This window comes from Uranotaenia lowii, chromosome 2, assembly GCF_029784155.1.
Source record: "Uranotaenia lowii strain MFRU-FL chromosome 2, ASM2978415v1, whole genome shotgun sequence".
NCBI lineage: Eukaryota > Metazoa > Arthropoda > Insecta > Diptera > Culicidae > Uranotaenia > Uranotaenia lowii.
The window spans coordinates 134,706,644-134,720,124 of NC_073692.1; the positions used below are offsets into that span (position 1 = coordinate 134,706,644).

Here is a 13,481-nt window from a genome sequence, read left to right on the forward strand (position 1 = left end):
CCTTTGAGAAAATCAAAAATGGCCCCAAATCATCTCAGGTAACTTTGTTATCAAATAGTTCCTTAAGCCTTCATTCTTTTGTTTTTTGGTTGTTGTTGTTGAAAAGATGTGCATTTGGAAATACTCCTATCATTAGAGCAAGTTCAATGGTGTTGGGAAAAAGTTGTAGAAATTTTACCACTTTCTGCTGATGAATTTTAATTTAAAAATAAATTAACATGTGTTTTTTCAAGACTTCCGATGAGCAATTTCTAGGTTTCGACCAAATTGCCAGCATATTGTCCGGATTTTGGTCGACAATTTAGAATTCAACCCTGTATTTTCCAAGTTTTTAGATAAAAAGCCAGAATTTGTCTGGTACGGATACGTGCTGAAAAAAATCTTACAACCTTATATTTATCCTAAATTTGAAGAATTATTTTTTATAGCGGTGTATTTTTTAAATACAAAAATCAAGGCAAGTTATAAAGGATAAAAAATTAACTCAAAAACAGCTTTAGTTTTCATGTTTATTCACTTGTTTATGAGTTACATAAGATCGTTTTTACTGAAAACTCTTTATATTGCTCTAAATCTCAAATAGGAAAACGTAATTTTTGGTACAAAACGAAGTAAGATATAGTTGAAGAGTTTAAATATTTTTTTCCCGAAATCAATTGACATTGGCAACAATGTGGGATAATATAAATGGACACTGTAGGGTGAATTATTGAAAGGTTTCAAAACTAATAAATCAATTTTTTTTGAAAATTGCAATTTAATTTCGGAGCTATTCTTTTTTTCTAAAGTTGGCACTTCGTTCGAAATCCTGCAACCTGTAAATCTTTTTTTCGCTTAGAGTCAATTGTTTTAGTGAAATTATAAAAATAAAAGAATTTACCACTTAAATATTCTAAACAATGTCTTCCATTTAATATTATGACCTTTCTAGTATTGTAGCACGAAAAAATTCGTAAGCAAAAAATTTTTAAGCAAACCTGACTGGCTTTATTAAATAAAGATTTGTTTTTACCACTAAATACACCCACAACCCAGACTCTACTGCAATAGTGAGCTTTCTTGGAAGTGGAATTATCGGTATAAGATTCTCTGCCGGACCGGCATTAACAAGCTTTCTAATAACTGGCATTGTCCTCACAGCGCATCCTGATTGCATATGTCTGAAAGAAACCAAATAAAATATATCGCATATCCTATCACAAGACAAAGCAGGATGGATAATCAGCCGGCAAGGATATTGTCGAATGATGTTTTGAGCGCTGTGTAAGTATGTAAACGGGCATTAGAAAAAAGAAACGTTATTTGTTTCCAACCGACGACAAAAAAGCACCAGTCAAGATGAGCTGGGCGTGTGTATGTTAAACGGCCGGAAATAAAAAAAAACAGTTTCTAGTTCCCCATTCCTATTCTATTCTAATCCCTCTGACGCCAAAGACAAAGGGGAGGAAATAATACGCCGGGCAATACAGTTTGCAGTTTTTTGGTAATCGGCAGTGGCAGAAAGACTATGAAAATAACCCTTCGTTTGCTAACCAACTCAGATGGTGCACTGGGTAAAATATCGGACTGGCAAGCCGTTGCATTGCTTTCAATTCTCACTATTTATTTTTGTTTTGATGAATAATCCAATTGGATGAAAATCCCATAAAATGTTTTTCTTACTTCGCATGAATGTAGTGGTCATGCATCATTTTGCTTGGGAGCTTGAATCTCTTTACCAGAATTTAGTGCTTATCCAATCATCTAGTCTTTGGTACAGTACACTTTCCAGCGCATTTTCGACCCAGAGATGTGGGAGGGCATTGGATTTTTCAACCTCTTCTTTGGGTGTACTTAGCTACATCATATGATGAGTTCAATTTAAAGCGAAAGAGATATTTAGTATTCTTTTCTATACTGTGCAAAACGTTACTTTTTCATCTGATAAAAGTTATTTTTTTACCATGTGTTGAGCGAGGCTTATCAGGGATTTAAGAAAAAAAAGCAAAATATTTTTTGAGTACTAAGTTTAGTAGGGTTTCGCTTGAATGAAAAAAAAGGGCTATGATGCTATGTATTCGAAAAGGTGATCGTGATTATAAAAACGATATAGGCTCCTTTAAACCTGAAGGTACGAACCGTTTCAATTAAAGATTTACAAAAAAAATCGTGATATTGTAGATATGTTGAAAACAAATTCGAAACAGCTGATTGTGTGATTTGCTCACATCTATCAATAAAGTTTTCCCACACTACAACTCGATTTGAAACTTTCACTATTCATTCGGTTCTGCCTTCCTTTCCAGGTCAACCGACTACAAGGGCGACTCCAACTTCAACGCCCTTTTCACCCCGCTGACCTTCCTGGTGACCTACTTCAACTCGGGCGTCAACCCGCTGCTGTACGCCTTCCTGAGCCGGAACTTCCGGAAGGGCATGCGTGAACTGTTGCTCTGTTCCTTCAAGAAGAACAAAAACAAATCCCTCACTCAACGACTCCCACTACATGTAAGTACCAGAGTGAGACGATTAATCAGACATATCCCGAAGGCCCGTTCTTGTTTGTACCTTCCTACTGTTAGATTGTCCCTTTCGCTTTCACCACACTTCATCAGCCACTTTCTCGCGTTCCCTTTTTCGACTGTCTCTCTAGATACTACACTCGATCGTAGAATAGATGGAAGGACATAACTCAACTCAACCACCACCCATCTTCACCACCCACTAACACCACCCACGAAAAAAAACCACCCACCAACACCATCCCCCGCCTAATTTGCTGCATGATTTGGTTGGCTTTGCTACTTTCGGCTACTTCTGTTCAGCGGGACAAAATGTATCAACAACGTTTCAACAAATTGGCCCCACGACTGACTGGCAGCCGGATCAGCGCCCACGTTCATATTCCCATCCATTGGGAAAAACGAAAAGAAAAACTGACCCACAGGCCCCTAAAAGACACGCACAAAAGACCAAAACATTCTACTGGGGGAAGAAGTGAGCCAGTCAACGACGAAGACACGCTTTGATTGATGATTGGACGCATTGGACACATTGAAGGCCGACGTCCGACAGCCTCTAGATTCTTCTAGTTATCAAACGAGCCAAAATTGCTCCACAGAGTTCGATGCGAAAATTGGTTTAGTAAATATGGAACGTCGCTGAATTATGCATCAAATGGTGATGTGGGTCGGTCCCCGGAAAGACTAGGAACTTCCGGTTAGTGAACGCGTGGCGCGTGGCTTCTCGAGAACGACGCAAAATTAATAACACTCGTACCAGTTCGGAGTAAATATTGGAACATGATAACGATGTGACTTTTCTATGGAAAATTTGTTGAGAAGCGTTTTTATGATCACTTTCTTTGTGGATAGTGGTACTTTGCATGAAACTTCAAAAAATAAATAAATACGAAATCAAAATAATAATGCAAAAAATATTGCATAAAATAAGAATAAGAAAACTAAAAAAAACAGCAAAAAAATCATTTAACGAAACATGTTGATTATAAAAAAAATACTCACAAAATGAAAAAAAAAAGATCACAATATACATATATTTGAAGAAATAATCAAAAACGAATATGAATAAGTAACAAACACCACCAAAGGTTTTCAGAATAATTCTAAAACAATTAAAATATTCCACCATGAAAGGAACTCACGTCACAAATGCTATCATCAAAGTTCTTTTCCAGCAATTCTTGCGCGTTCGTTTCCCTTACGGTCATTTCTCGGTTCCAATCAAATGAACGAACGCACAATTGGCATCGAATCATCGGCGCTTTGATCTTCGGACAAATAAATTAGCTTTTTTTTTATCTGTAGAACGGTTTTTTGCACCTCTATTCATTTTCATTGCTTCTAGTTTTACCGAAAATTCTTTTTATTCTTGACTTATCATTCTATTGACCTTGCTTTCTTAAAAGAGATTCTCTTTCAGTGTTTGTATCACCTTATTGTTGAATTGAGAAAAAAAAAAATTCGAGCATTGAAACGCATTTTCTGTTTCTATATTCATATTGGTTGGAATGAATTGAAATAATCACATGTTATCTTAGCTTATATCCACCTTAAAAAATAAATTCAGTAATTAATAAATTCAAAATATTCATGGTAAAGCTAGCTTCAATTAGAATTGGAACAAACTTTGCTCATATTGTAGCGCTGCTGGTGGACGGATTCGGAAGTTCTTGGCGCCCACGTGTGTGGAGTTTTATCAGGTTCACGTATGTATTTTCGACATTCCGCAAGTCGACTGTACTTTGTAAACCATCAACATGGAACAGTTATTAAGATAATTCATTACACAGTGGTCCAGAAATTAAATTTAGCGGAAAACAATTTTTACATCTTTCTCTTAAGTTTGATACATTCTATGTCCTGGACAAACTTTTAAAACAACCACAGATGGTCATTCTGAATTAATTAATTTAAGGATGGTTCATGAAGTTTTTGAGATATGAAAATTATTTTGTAACTGTGATAAGATAGAGGCTTACATTGTTCTAGAATATTGTTGAACCTAATAAGTCATGAAATTTTGTTGAAGACATTAAACATCTGAATCAAAGCAATCGAAAGATTCCGTTAAATTCAACCACGGTAAATGAAATGTTCATATACCAGTATTTCGATAGCAACTTTCGATTAATCAATCGAAAACTGAAGAAGGTAGTAAGTTGCTATCGAAATACTGGTATATGAACTTTTCATTTACCGTGGATGAATTAAAAGGAATCTTTCGATTGCTTTGATTCAGTTGAATCATTCAACCAAGTAGGCTCATACCACAACAGACATTAAACATTTATCTCCTGAAGTAAAAGTTTTATAGCAATTTGTTCTCATAAGGCTAGAGTGGTCCTACAAAAAACAGTTTTATGGTTATATCTTTTCGGGGTGATATTTAATCAAAAATATTTGTTGAGCAAGATTTCAGACAATCATCATGCGCATCTTTTTTGGAAAACGGATTACCAAAATTTGTTTCTGTTTTGAAAATATCAGGCAATTTGTGTTGACAATGACTCTCTTTGTGCTACAATAACTTCAAATGGAACCAGTCGAAAATTGTATCGTTGATTGCATTTAGAAGTTCATATTACAGTCTACATTACAGGTATGTTTTTTTGTTAAAAGCGCTTAATCGTTGTTTGAATTTAAGTAATGATTGCTAAAATCTCTAGAAAAAAAGTGAAAATTTGTATATGTGTTCTTCAGAAAGTCAGAAACTACTGGACCGATTTTTGTGAAATTTTGCATTAAGTAGTTTTTCTAATAACCAATTGTTCCAGTGATGTTTTGAGTCCCTTCTATTCAGGGAAGGGAGGGCTCCCATAACCATATGAAAAAAAAATGCCATAAAACTTTTACTTCAGGAGATAGATGTTTAATGTCTTGGACAAAGTTTCATGAATTATAAGGTTCTACAGTAATTTAGAACAATGTAAGCCTGTATCTAATCACAGTTGGAGTATAATTTTCATATCTCAGAAACTTCATGAACCACCCTAAAATTATTTCATTCAAAATGACCGTCTGTGGTTGTTGTAAAAGTTTGTTCAAAGCATGAAATGCATCAAACTTAAGAGAAAGATGCAAAAATTTGTTTCCCGCTAAATTTTATTTCTGACCCTCTGTGCATTGTGGTCTGCACCTTGGCTAGCTCATCAGCTGTAATGATGGACGATGAAACCAATGTCAAGGCTGTCTTCGGGAAAATCCCAGGTCAAAAACTTTAATTGGAAACGGCTGTTTTGCAAAAAAAAAATGGGAAGAAATTTTATGATTCGGCAGCTGTGGCAAAAATTGAAAGTTTTCGTTACAAAAAAGACAATGACGTTGGAACTATACCAAAAAGAGTGTCTTTAAAAAAGATTTTTGCCGTTCGCTCGATCCCACGACCACCCCGTAATGTTTTGCACAGATTTGGCAAGGTGTCATTACAGCAAAGTCGTTAAAGAAAGGTATGCAGAGAAAGATGTCCAGTTTGTTCCGAAAAACCTTAATCCACTCGACCGCATATTACGAGTTTAAGACTCTTTAAGTGAAGTGGTGCTATTTGTGGCCAAAAGAAGTGCAATCATGACTTGAGTGTGAGCTTGTTTAATATTGGTATGGCCCTTGCACCCTAGGACTAATATAGCAATAACGTCGACTAAGTGTTTAATGCATGCATAACTCGCTCGCACTGTGATAACTTGTTCACGGAATCGTCGCTTCAACCGCTTAGCCAAATGCCTGGAATCTCTAAGGCAAGATCGAGCTTTGACGGTTGGTCTGTGTCACTCATGCGAGCCTGGGCTTACTTTGCTACTCAGCAACTTCAGTACTAGTTGCACTAAGGTTCGTGCATCCTCTGAGTATACTTCTGATGACGATTGTCACCCGCTTAAACTTCACCAACTTCTCCGGCAGCACGACAGTTGGCACAATTGTCCAGGGAACCTTTTTCGAACAGGTATTTTAACGGGGTAAACTTCAGCCGGAAGTACGTAGAATTCAGTTCAAGAAATTTCGAAAAAAACCACCCGATTCGATCGTCGTCCAGCCCGGCGAACTGGTCCTACCGTAGAAAATCTAATCCAAAACCAAACAATTGACGTAGAGGCACTCGGTTGCGCCTCTTCGATAACCGTTCCTTTCGACCTGAGTTTATCTCGCTTGACCTACCTTTGACAAGTTTCGGCTGCAGAAGAAGGGACTCTGATAAGGGACTGATGCGGGTTCGAAAGTGACATTACTTGCAGTCTGCCACCTGTACGGAGGGGTTGCTAGGGGTTGTTTTGATCCGTTGAAAACGCCAATACTTGGTTGGCCCAATACGGCCCTCTGTGGGAGGGTTTTCCTCGTTGGACGACACATGTCGATACTTCAGCCCGGTCGGAATGTTTTCGGGACCCAGGAAACTGATGAAAATCTGGTGTGCAGCAATCCTGTCTCCTAGAGGTTTTTGTTTGTTCGTCGGCTGCCCTTCGAAATTCGCCACGTGGACGAAGCGCACCTAGCTTTTTCCCCTCTTTTTTCTTTGATAAACGTCAGCGTTTTTTTTTAAACCGGGCAACTTGAAGTTGTTTGGGCGTCGAAATTTTTTCTTGCGTCGATACACGCTCGTTTGAGAAACACTGGACAATCATGACGAGGAGTCTCAAGGCAAAGGGAAAGGTGGTCAAATACATCAATAAGATGAAGACCTGGTGGAATATGATAGCTAATACGATAGACGACGAGTGTGTGCCGCCATCTGAGTCGTTTTACAGGAAAAATTCTAGAATTCCATCAAAACCTTGACGGGAAATTTAATCCGTATTTTGTTTTTCTTAAAAGTAATAAGAAAGCGCTATATTTATATAAAAAAAAATCTTAAATTCAACAATAAATTACTGAAATACAGGCAATTGTTTTGTTTCGAATTCTATCTGGAACAAGCTGTCGTGACTGACCGGTTAGTCCTCCGTTGGAAACGCCCATCACAATAGTTTTTCTTTGATTTGACACAATCAAATCGTATCGAGAACGCCAAGAATTAGAGGTTCCAACCACATCCGTTTTTCTTCAGCTCTCTTTATTGACTGACATACATTTCTTTGAGTAATCTCTATTGGAATTCCAGCTCAGCTTTCCTAAGCTTTTTCGCTCTCGAATAAAAGTTTTGAACACTCTCATTGAAATCCTTTTTCTCGCGGAGCTATTCTCTGCGGGATACAGGGTGTGTCGGTATGCTATATATAACTTATTCTTTCTTTTTTAAATCATACTTCATTGCTCAGATCTATTCTCAATATTCTCTACACAAGCTTTAAGTGTTAAAAAACTATTGAAATAATCACATGTTAGCGAAATACTTTTGTTCATTTTTACTTACTCCAGCTTAATTCAAATTGACGAATTTTTGTGACCTGCAACGAGTTCATAGAACATTGTGTTTCAAGGAAAATACTATGCCAAGCAACATTTTTGTTTTTGGGGAATCTATCAGGGCGCTATGAATCTGAAGTATAAAATAGAAAAAAAATTAATTTTCTTTATAAACCGCCTTTGAGTGAAAAATGGCCCACCTACAGGAGGTTGTGAAAAGCAAAATAAAAATCTTCTATAGAAGAAGGTAGGCAACAAGAAAAGAAGGTAGGCTCAATAGCGACACGTTATTCAAACATACGAAAAAAATTGTGCCCATCATTTTTTTATCTCAGATTTTTTTATTTACCTGAGAAACCTGAAAAACCTTGAGGAACATTCGTGTTTCCTGGGAACGATGTAGCTGCTCCAGCTCCTCTTCTTGTAGGCGGCGCTTTTTCTTCTGGAAAATTTGGACTCGCTGCTTCTTTTGCTGTTGATGAATTCCGTTTCGAAGGGTGCTTCTTTGCCCTACTGCCGCCCGCGGGGCGTCCTCTCCGTCAATCACCTTCCTACACTCCTCGTCAAACCAGTCGTTCCGTCGTGTTCATTCCACATGTCTGGTGACGTTCTCCACAACGCTGTTGATGGCTGTCTTGATGGTATCCCAACTGTTACAGTCCTCGAGAGGGGCTTCGTCAAGTTCGCCCTCTGCCGGCAGCGCTGCCTTGAGCGATTGCGCGTAGTCTACTGCAACTTCTGATTGCTTCAGTCGTCCGGTATTTGACCGAAGCGGGCGACGGTTTCTAATGTTGTTACTACGGAGAGTTCTGGGCGCATCTTCACCATCAGCCGATAATGGTCTGACTCGATGTTGGCGCCTCGACGGGATCTAACGTCGATAATGTCCGAGGAGAGCCGGCTGTCTATCAAGACGTGGTCAATCTGTAATTGCGTTTAGTATGATGATCTCCAGGTGTACTTGTGTGGGAGGTGGTGCCAGAAAAAGGAACTACGTACGGCCATTCGTTTGGAGGCGGCGAAGTCTATAAGTCTGAGACCGTTTTCGTTGATGCGCTGAACCTTAAAATTGTTGATTTGAATCGACATGGTCTTTCCGACATTGATTTTGAGACCTACTGCCTTGGAGCTTTCGGTAAGGTCGTCGAGTTTGCTCTGCATGTCTTGTTGTGTTTGGGCGAGCAAAACAATATCGTCTGCCAGGTCAAGGTCGTTCAGTTGCTCCATGGTTGAAGGATTCCACGGCAATCCTCGGTTTGGTCTACAGTCAATCGATCCAGTCAAGATCTCATCCATTACGATGAGAAAAAGCAGCGGTGACAAAATACATCCTTGTCTCACTCCAGCAGTTACCGGGATTGGTTCGGACAAGACACCGTCGTGCAAGACCTTGCACGAAAATGCCTCGTACTGTTCTTCGATGAGATGGACTAGTTTCTCTGGGACCCCTCGTCGTCTAAGAGCAGCCCAGATGTTTTCGTGGTTCAATCGGTCAAATGCTTTTTCGAAATCAACGAACACCAGCAGAAGAGAGTCCTGGAATTCGTTCATTTGTTCCAGTATGATTCGTAGCGTTGTGATGTGGTCCACACATGATCGTCCGGATCGGAATCCAGCTTGTTGCCGTCGGAGTGTAGCGTCGATTTTCTCCTGGATCCTGTTCAGGATCACTTTGCAGAGTACTTTGAGGGTTGTACAGATCAAAGTTATGCCACGCCAGTTACCGCACTCTGTTAGGTCTCCTTTCTTTGGGACCTTTACGAGGATACCCTGCATCCAGTCGGCCGGGAATGTTGCAGTATCCCAAATGTCAGCGAAAAGACGGTGCAACATTTGTGCTGACAAGGCAGGGTCGGCTTTGAGCATTTCAGCAGGAATGCAATCGATTCCAGGCGCTTTGTTGGATTTCATGTCCTTGATTGCCGCTTCTATTTCATCCAGCGAGGGCGCTTCCGAGTTGACGCCATTAATGCGACTTACTGTGGGCGCCTCGAGCTGCGGGTTCTGTTGGCCATTGCTATTTGTAACTCGGAAAAGTTGATCAAAATGCTCAGTCCAACGCTTGAGCTGATCTGTTCGATCTGTCAGCAGCTGACCTGCTCGGTTTTTCAGCGGCATTCTTGCATTAGTCCTTGCACCACTAAGGCGGCGAGAAATATCATATAATAATCGGATATCTCCAATGGCGGCGGCTCTTTCTCCCTCTTCGGCTAGGGAGTTTGTCCAGGCTCTCTTGTCTCGTCTACAAGCTCGTTTAACTGCCTTTTCCAGCTCCGCATATCGTAAGCGGGCGGCTGCTTTGGCTGACCCGGTACATGCCTGCTCAATTCCGACTTTCGCCTTTCTCCGATCATCGATCATCCACCAGGTTTCATCCGACATCCATTCACTTCGTCTTCCACAAACTTTACCGAGAGTACCATGGCTCGTCGTGATAAAGGCATTGATTCCACACCACTGTTCTTCGACTGTTCCGTCTGTCGGCAACTCCGAGGCTCGGGATTCTAGCTGTTCAACGTATGCCCTTTTCACCTCTGGATTCTCCAACCGGCGGACGTCGTATCGACACCCGACTTTCTCCTCGCGCCGTTGGACACGCGCAACTCTCAGTCGTATCTCGCCAAGGACGAGGTGATGGTCAGATGCAATGTCTGCGCTTCGTTTGTTGCGGACATCAAGAAGGCTCCTTCTCCATTTTCGACTGATGCAGATGTGGTCAGTTTGATTTTCTGTTCGGCCATCTCGGGATACCCAAGTGACCTTATGTGCTGGTCGATGGGGGAAGAGCGATCCACCAATCACCATGTTGTTGTTGCCACAAAATTTTACAAACAGCTCTCCGTTTTCGCTCATCTGTCCTAGGCCATGGCGCCCCATGATGCGCTCAAAGTCCTGATTATCGGAGCCAATCTTTGCGTTGAAGTCGCCTAAGTGGATTTGAATGTCACCCTTCGGAATTCTCTCAACCACGCTGTTCAATTGACTGTAAAACTGCTCTTTCTCCTGCAAATCGGCAACGTCAGTTGGCGCATAACACTGGACCATTCTAAGGTTTCTAACCCGTGTTCTGAATCTGGCTACGATTATTCTTTCGTTTATCGGTTCCCATCTTATGAGGGCCGTATGGGCCTGCGGGCTTAACAGGAAACCAACTCCTCGTTCCCGAGTAGCATGTTCTCCTCGTATGCCAGAGTAAAGCAGTGCTTCCCCGGACTGTGTCTTGTGTTCCCCAGTGTTAGGCCAACGGACTTCGCTCAGTCCCTATATCGCTAGCTTGAGGCTGCTAGCTTCTCTAGCAAGTTGAGCCAGCTTTCCTGGCTGGGCAAGGGTCAAAACAATCCAATTCTAGTCCGCGTTTTCATGCTAAAGGTCGTTGCCAATTCGTTGCCAAGTTCCAATTCGGATATTTCTTCTCTCAGTTTCTGTAACAATACAAGATATCAGGAGCAGTAGGTTGTTAGCCTAAAGTCCCTATCCCGCGATGGGGCTGCCATCTTGGACTTAGCTGACGGGAGCCGCATTTCATAAATTCAGGCGCTTGCTGCAAGACAGACGCTGTTTGAGCCGCCCCTGACTTGGTGAACGCTCGGTTGTTGTTGCAAGCCGCCCCTGACCTGGGGAACAGACGCGTGCGGCCACCTTCTCAGTCTGCATGCGACCATTAAAATGATTCCATAACGGTTGAATCAGCGCCTGCACCTCTAGTCAAGTGTGTTCGTCACCACCCTGCGCTGCTGATCTCAATGCAGATTTCCGTTTTGAATTCCCGCTCAGAGAAACCGACATCTTTCTTTCATGATTTGAAAAACGCTGATTTCCAGGCTATTTCTCACGAGCTTGACTCTGTTGACTGGGAAGCTGAGCTTGATCGATCCGATCCCAATGCTGCAGCAGAAAAATTTACACACATCATAAATCACATAATCGATCTACATGTGCCGAAACGTCTTGCTGTCGAAAATGCTCGAGCGCCTTGGATTACCAAAGATTTGAAACGCATGAAAACTATGAAGCGCAAAGCTCTTCGAACCTACAACAGGCTCAAATCACCCTCCTCAAAGGATGAATTTCGTAAGCTGAATTCAGCGTTTAAAAAAGCCAGCGCCAAATGCTACCAGAATTACTTATCTCGATTGCAACGGAATTTTAAACAAAACCCTAAGTCTTTTTGGAAACACGTCAAAGACCAGCGGAAAGAGTCGGGATTACCAACTAACCTGTTTCTTGATGACGAGACGGCATCGTCGGACCACGATATATGCAATCTTTTTGCTAAAAAGTTTTCTAGCGTCTTCACTTCCGGATCTATTTCCCCAGAACAAATAGCTAGTGCAACTAGAAACGTTCCATCTTTGAATACTCTTTTAAACAACATCTCTTTTGGTGAAGACACTATTCTGAAGGCGACTGTAAAACTGAAAAATTCTGTTTCCCCGGGCCCCGATGGCATACCAGCTACTTTTTTGAAATGCTCCATGCCTCATCTAGTAATTCCTATCAAACGCATATTTGACGCATCGCTTGACAAAGCTATATTTCCGTCGTTGTGGAAGAATGCTTTTATGTTCCCGGTTTACAAAAAAGGCGAAAGAAGGGATATTCATAACTACAGAGGAATATCGGCTTTGTGTGCTGTAGCTAAATTGTTCGAACTCGTTATCTTCGACCCAATTTTCTCGTTTTGCAAGCAATATATTTGTAATGATCAACATGGATTTATGCCCAAGCGCTCTACGACTACGAACTTATTGACATTCACATCATTCGTGCAAAACAGTTTTGCTGCCGGTTCTCAAGTCGATGCCATTTATACTGATTTGTCGGCCGCTTTAAACAAAGTGAACCACGAAATAGCTATTGCGAAGCTGGAAAGGCTGGGAATTTGCGGGTCCTTATTAGATTGGTTTCGCAGTTACCTCATTGGACGCAAATTCTCTGTAAGATCTGGTAACTCATGTTCCAAACAATTCTCTGCCACATCAGGCGTGCCTCAAGGCAGCCATCTAGGCCCAGTAGTGTTCCTGATTTACTTCAATGACGTGCTTTTACTACTTGACGGTCCAAAACTCGCCTATGCAGATGATCTGAAGCTTTTCTACACTATAAAATGTTCTGGAGATACTGTACTTTTACAGCGACAGTTTGACAATTTTGCCAAATGGTGCGATGACAACTGCCTGCCATTAAACCGCAAAAAATGCTCGGTCATCACCTTTTCCCGTAAACGGCTTCCTGTAACTGCTGATTATTTCCTTGGAAACCAGATAATTGCTCGAGCAAAACAAGTAAATGATTTAGGTGTAATTCTTGACCAACAGTTGGACTTTAAGTCGCACACTAATTATGTAGTCGACAAAGCATCGAGAAGTTTGGGATTTATCTTTCGCGTGACTAAAGACTTCAAAGACATTTACTGCCTGAAAAGTCTCTATTGTAGCCTTGTCCGCTCAACTTTGGAGTATGCATCTGCTGTATGGAGTCCCTATTATCAGAATGGTGCTGATCGAATCGAGGCCATCCAAAGACGCTTTATACGTTACGCTTTGAGACGCTTGAATTGGCAAGATCCGTTCCGCCTTCCACGATACGAGAATCGTTGCTACCTCATATCTTTGGACACGCTCCAAGCCCGGCGAGCTACCA

At 41.1% G+C, this 13,481-nt stretch overlaps 1 protein-coding gene across 1 annotated transcript in view; it reads left to right on the forward strand.

The window, feature by feature from the left end:
• Positions 1–13,481, forward strand: part of LOC129741883 (trissin receptor-like) — a 183,672-nt gene that overhangs the window by 156,867 nt on the left and 13,324 nt on the right. Inside the window, exon 8 of the mRNA XM_055733696.1 lies at positions 2,286–2,487. Coding sequence (XP_055589671.1) covers positions 2,286–2,487 — 202 coding nt within the window. The remainder of the gene's footprint in view (positions 1–2,285; positions 2,488–13,481) is intronic.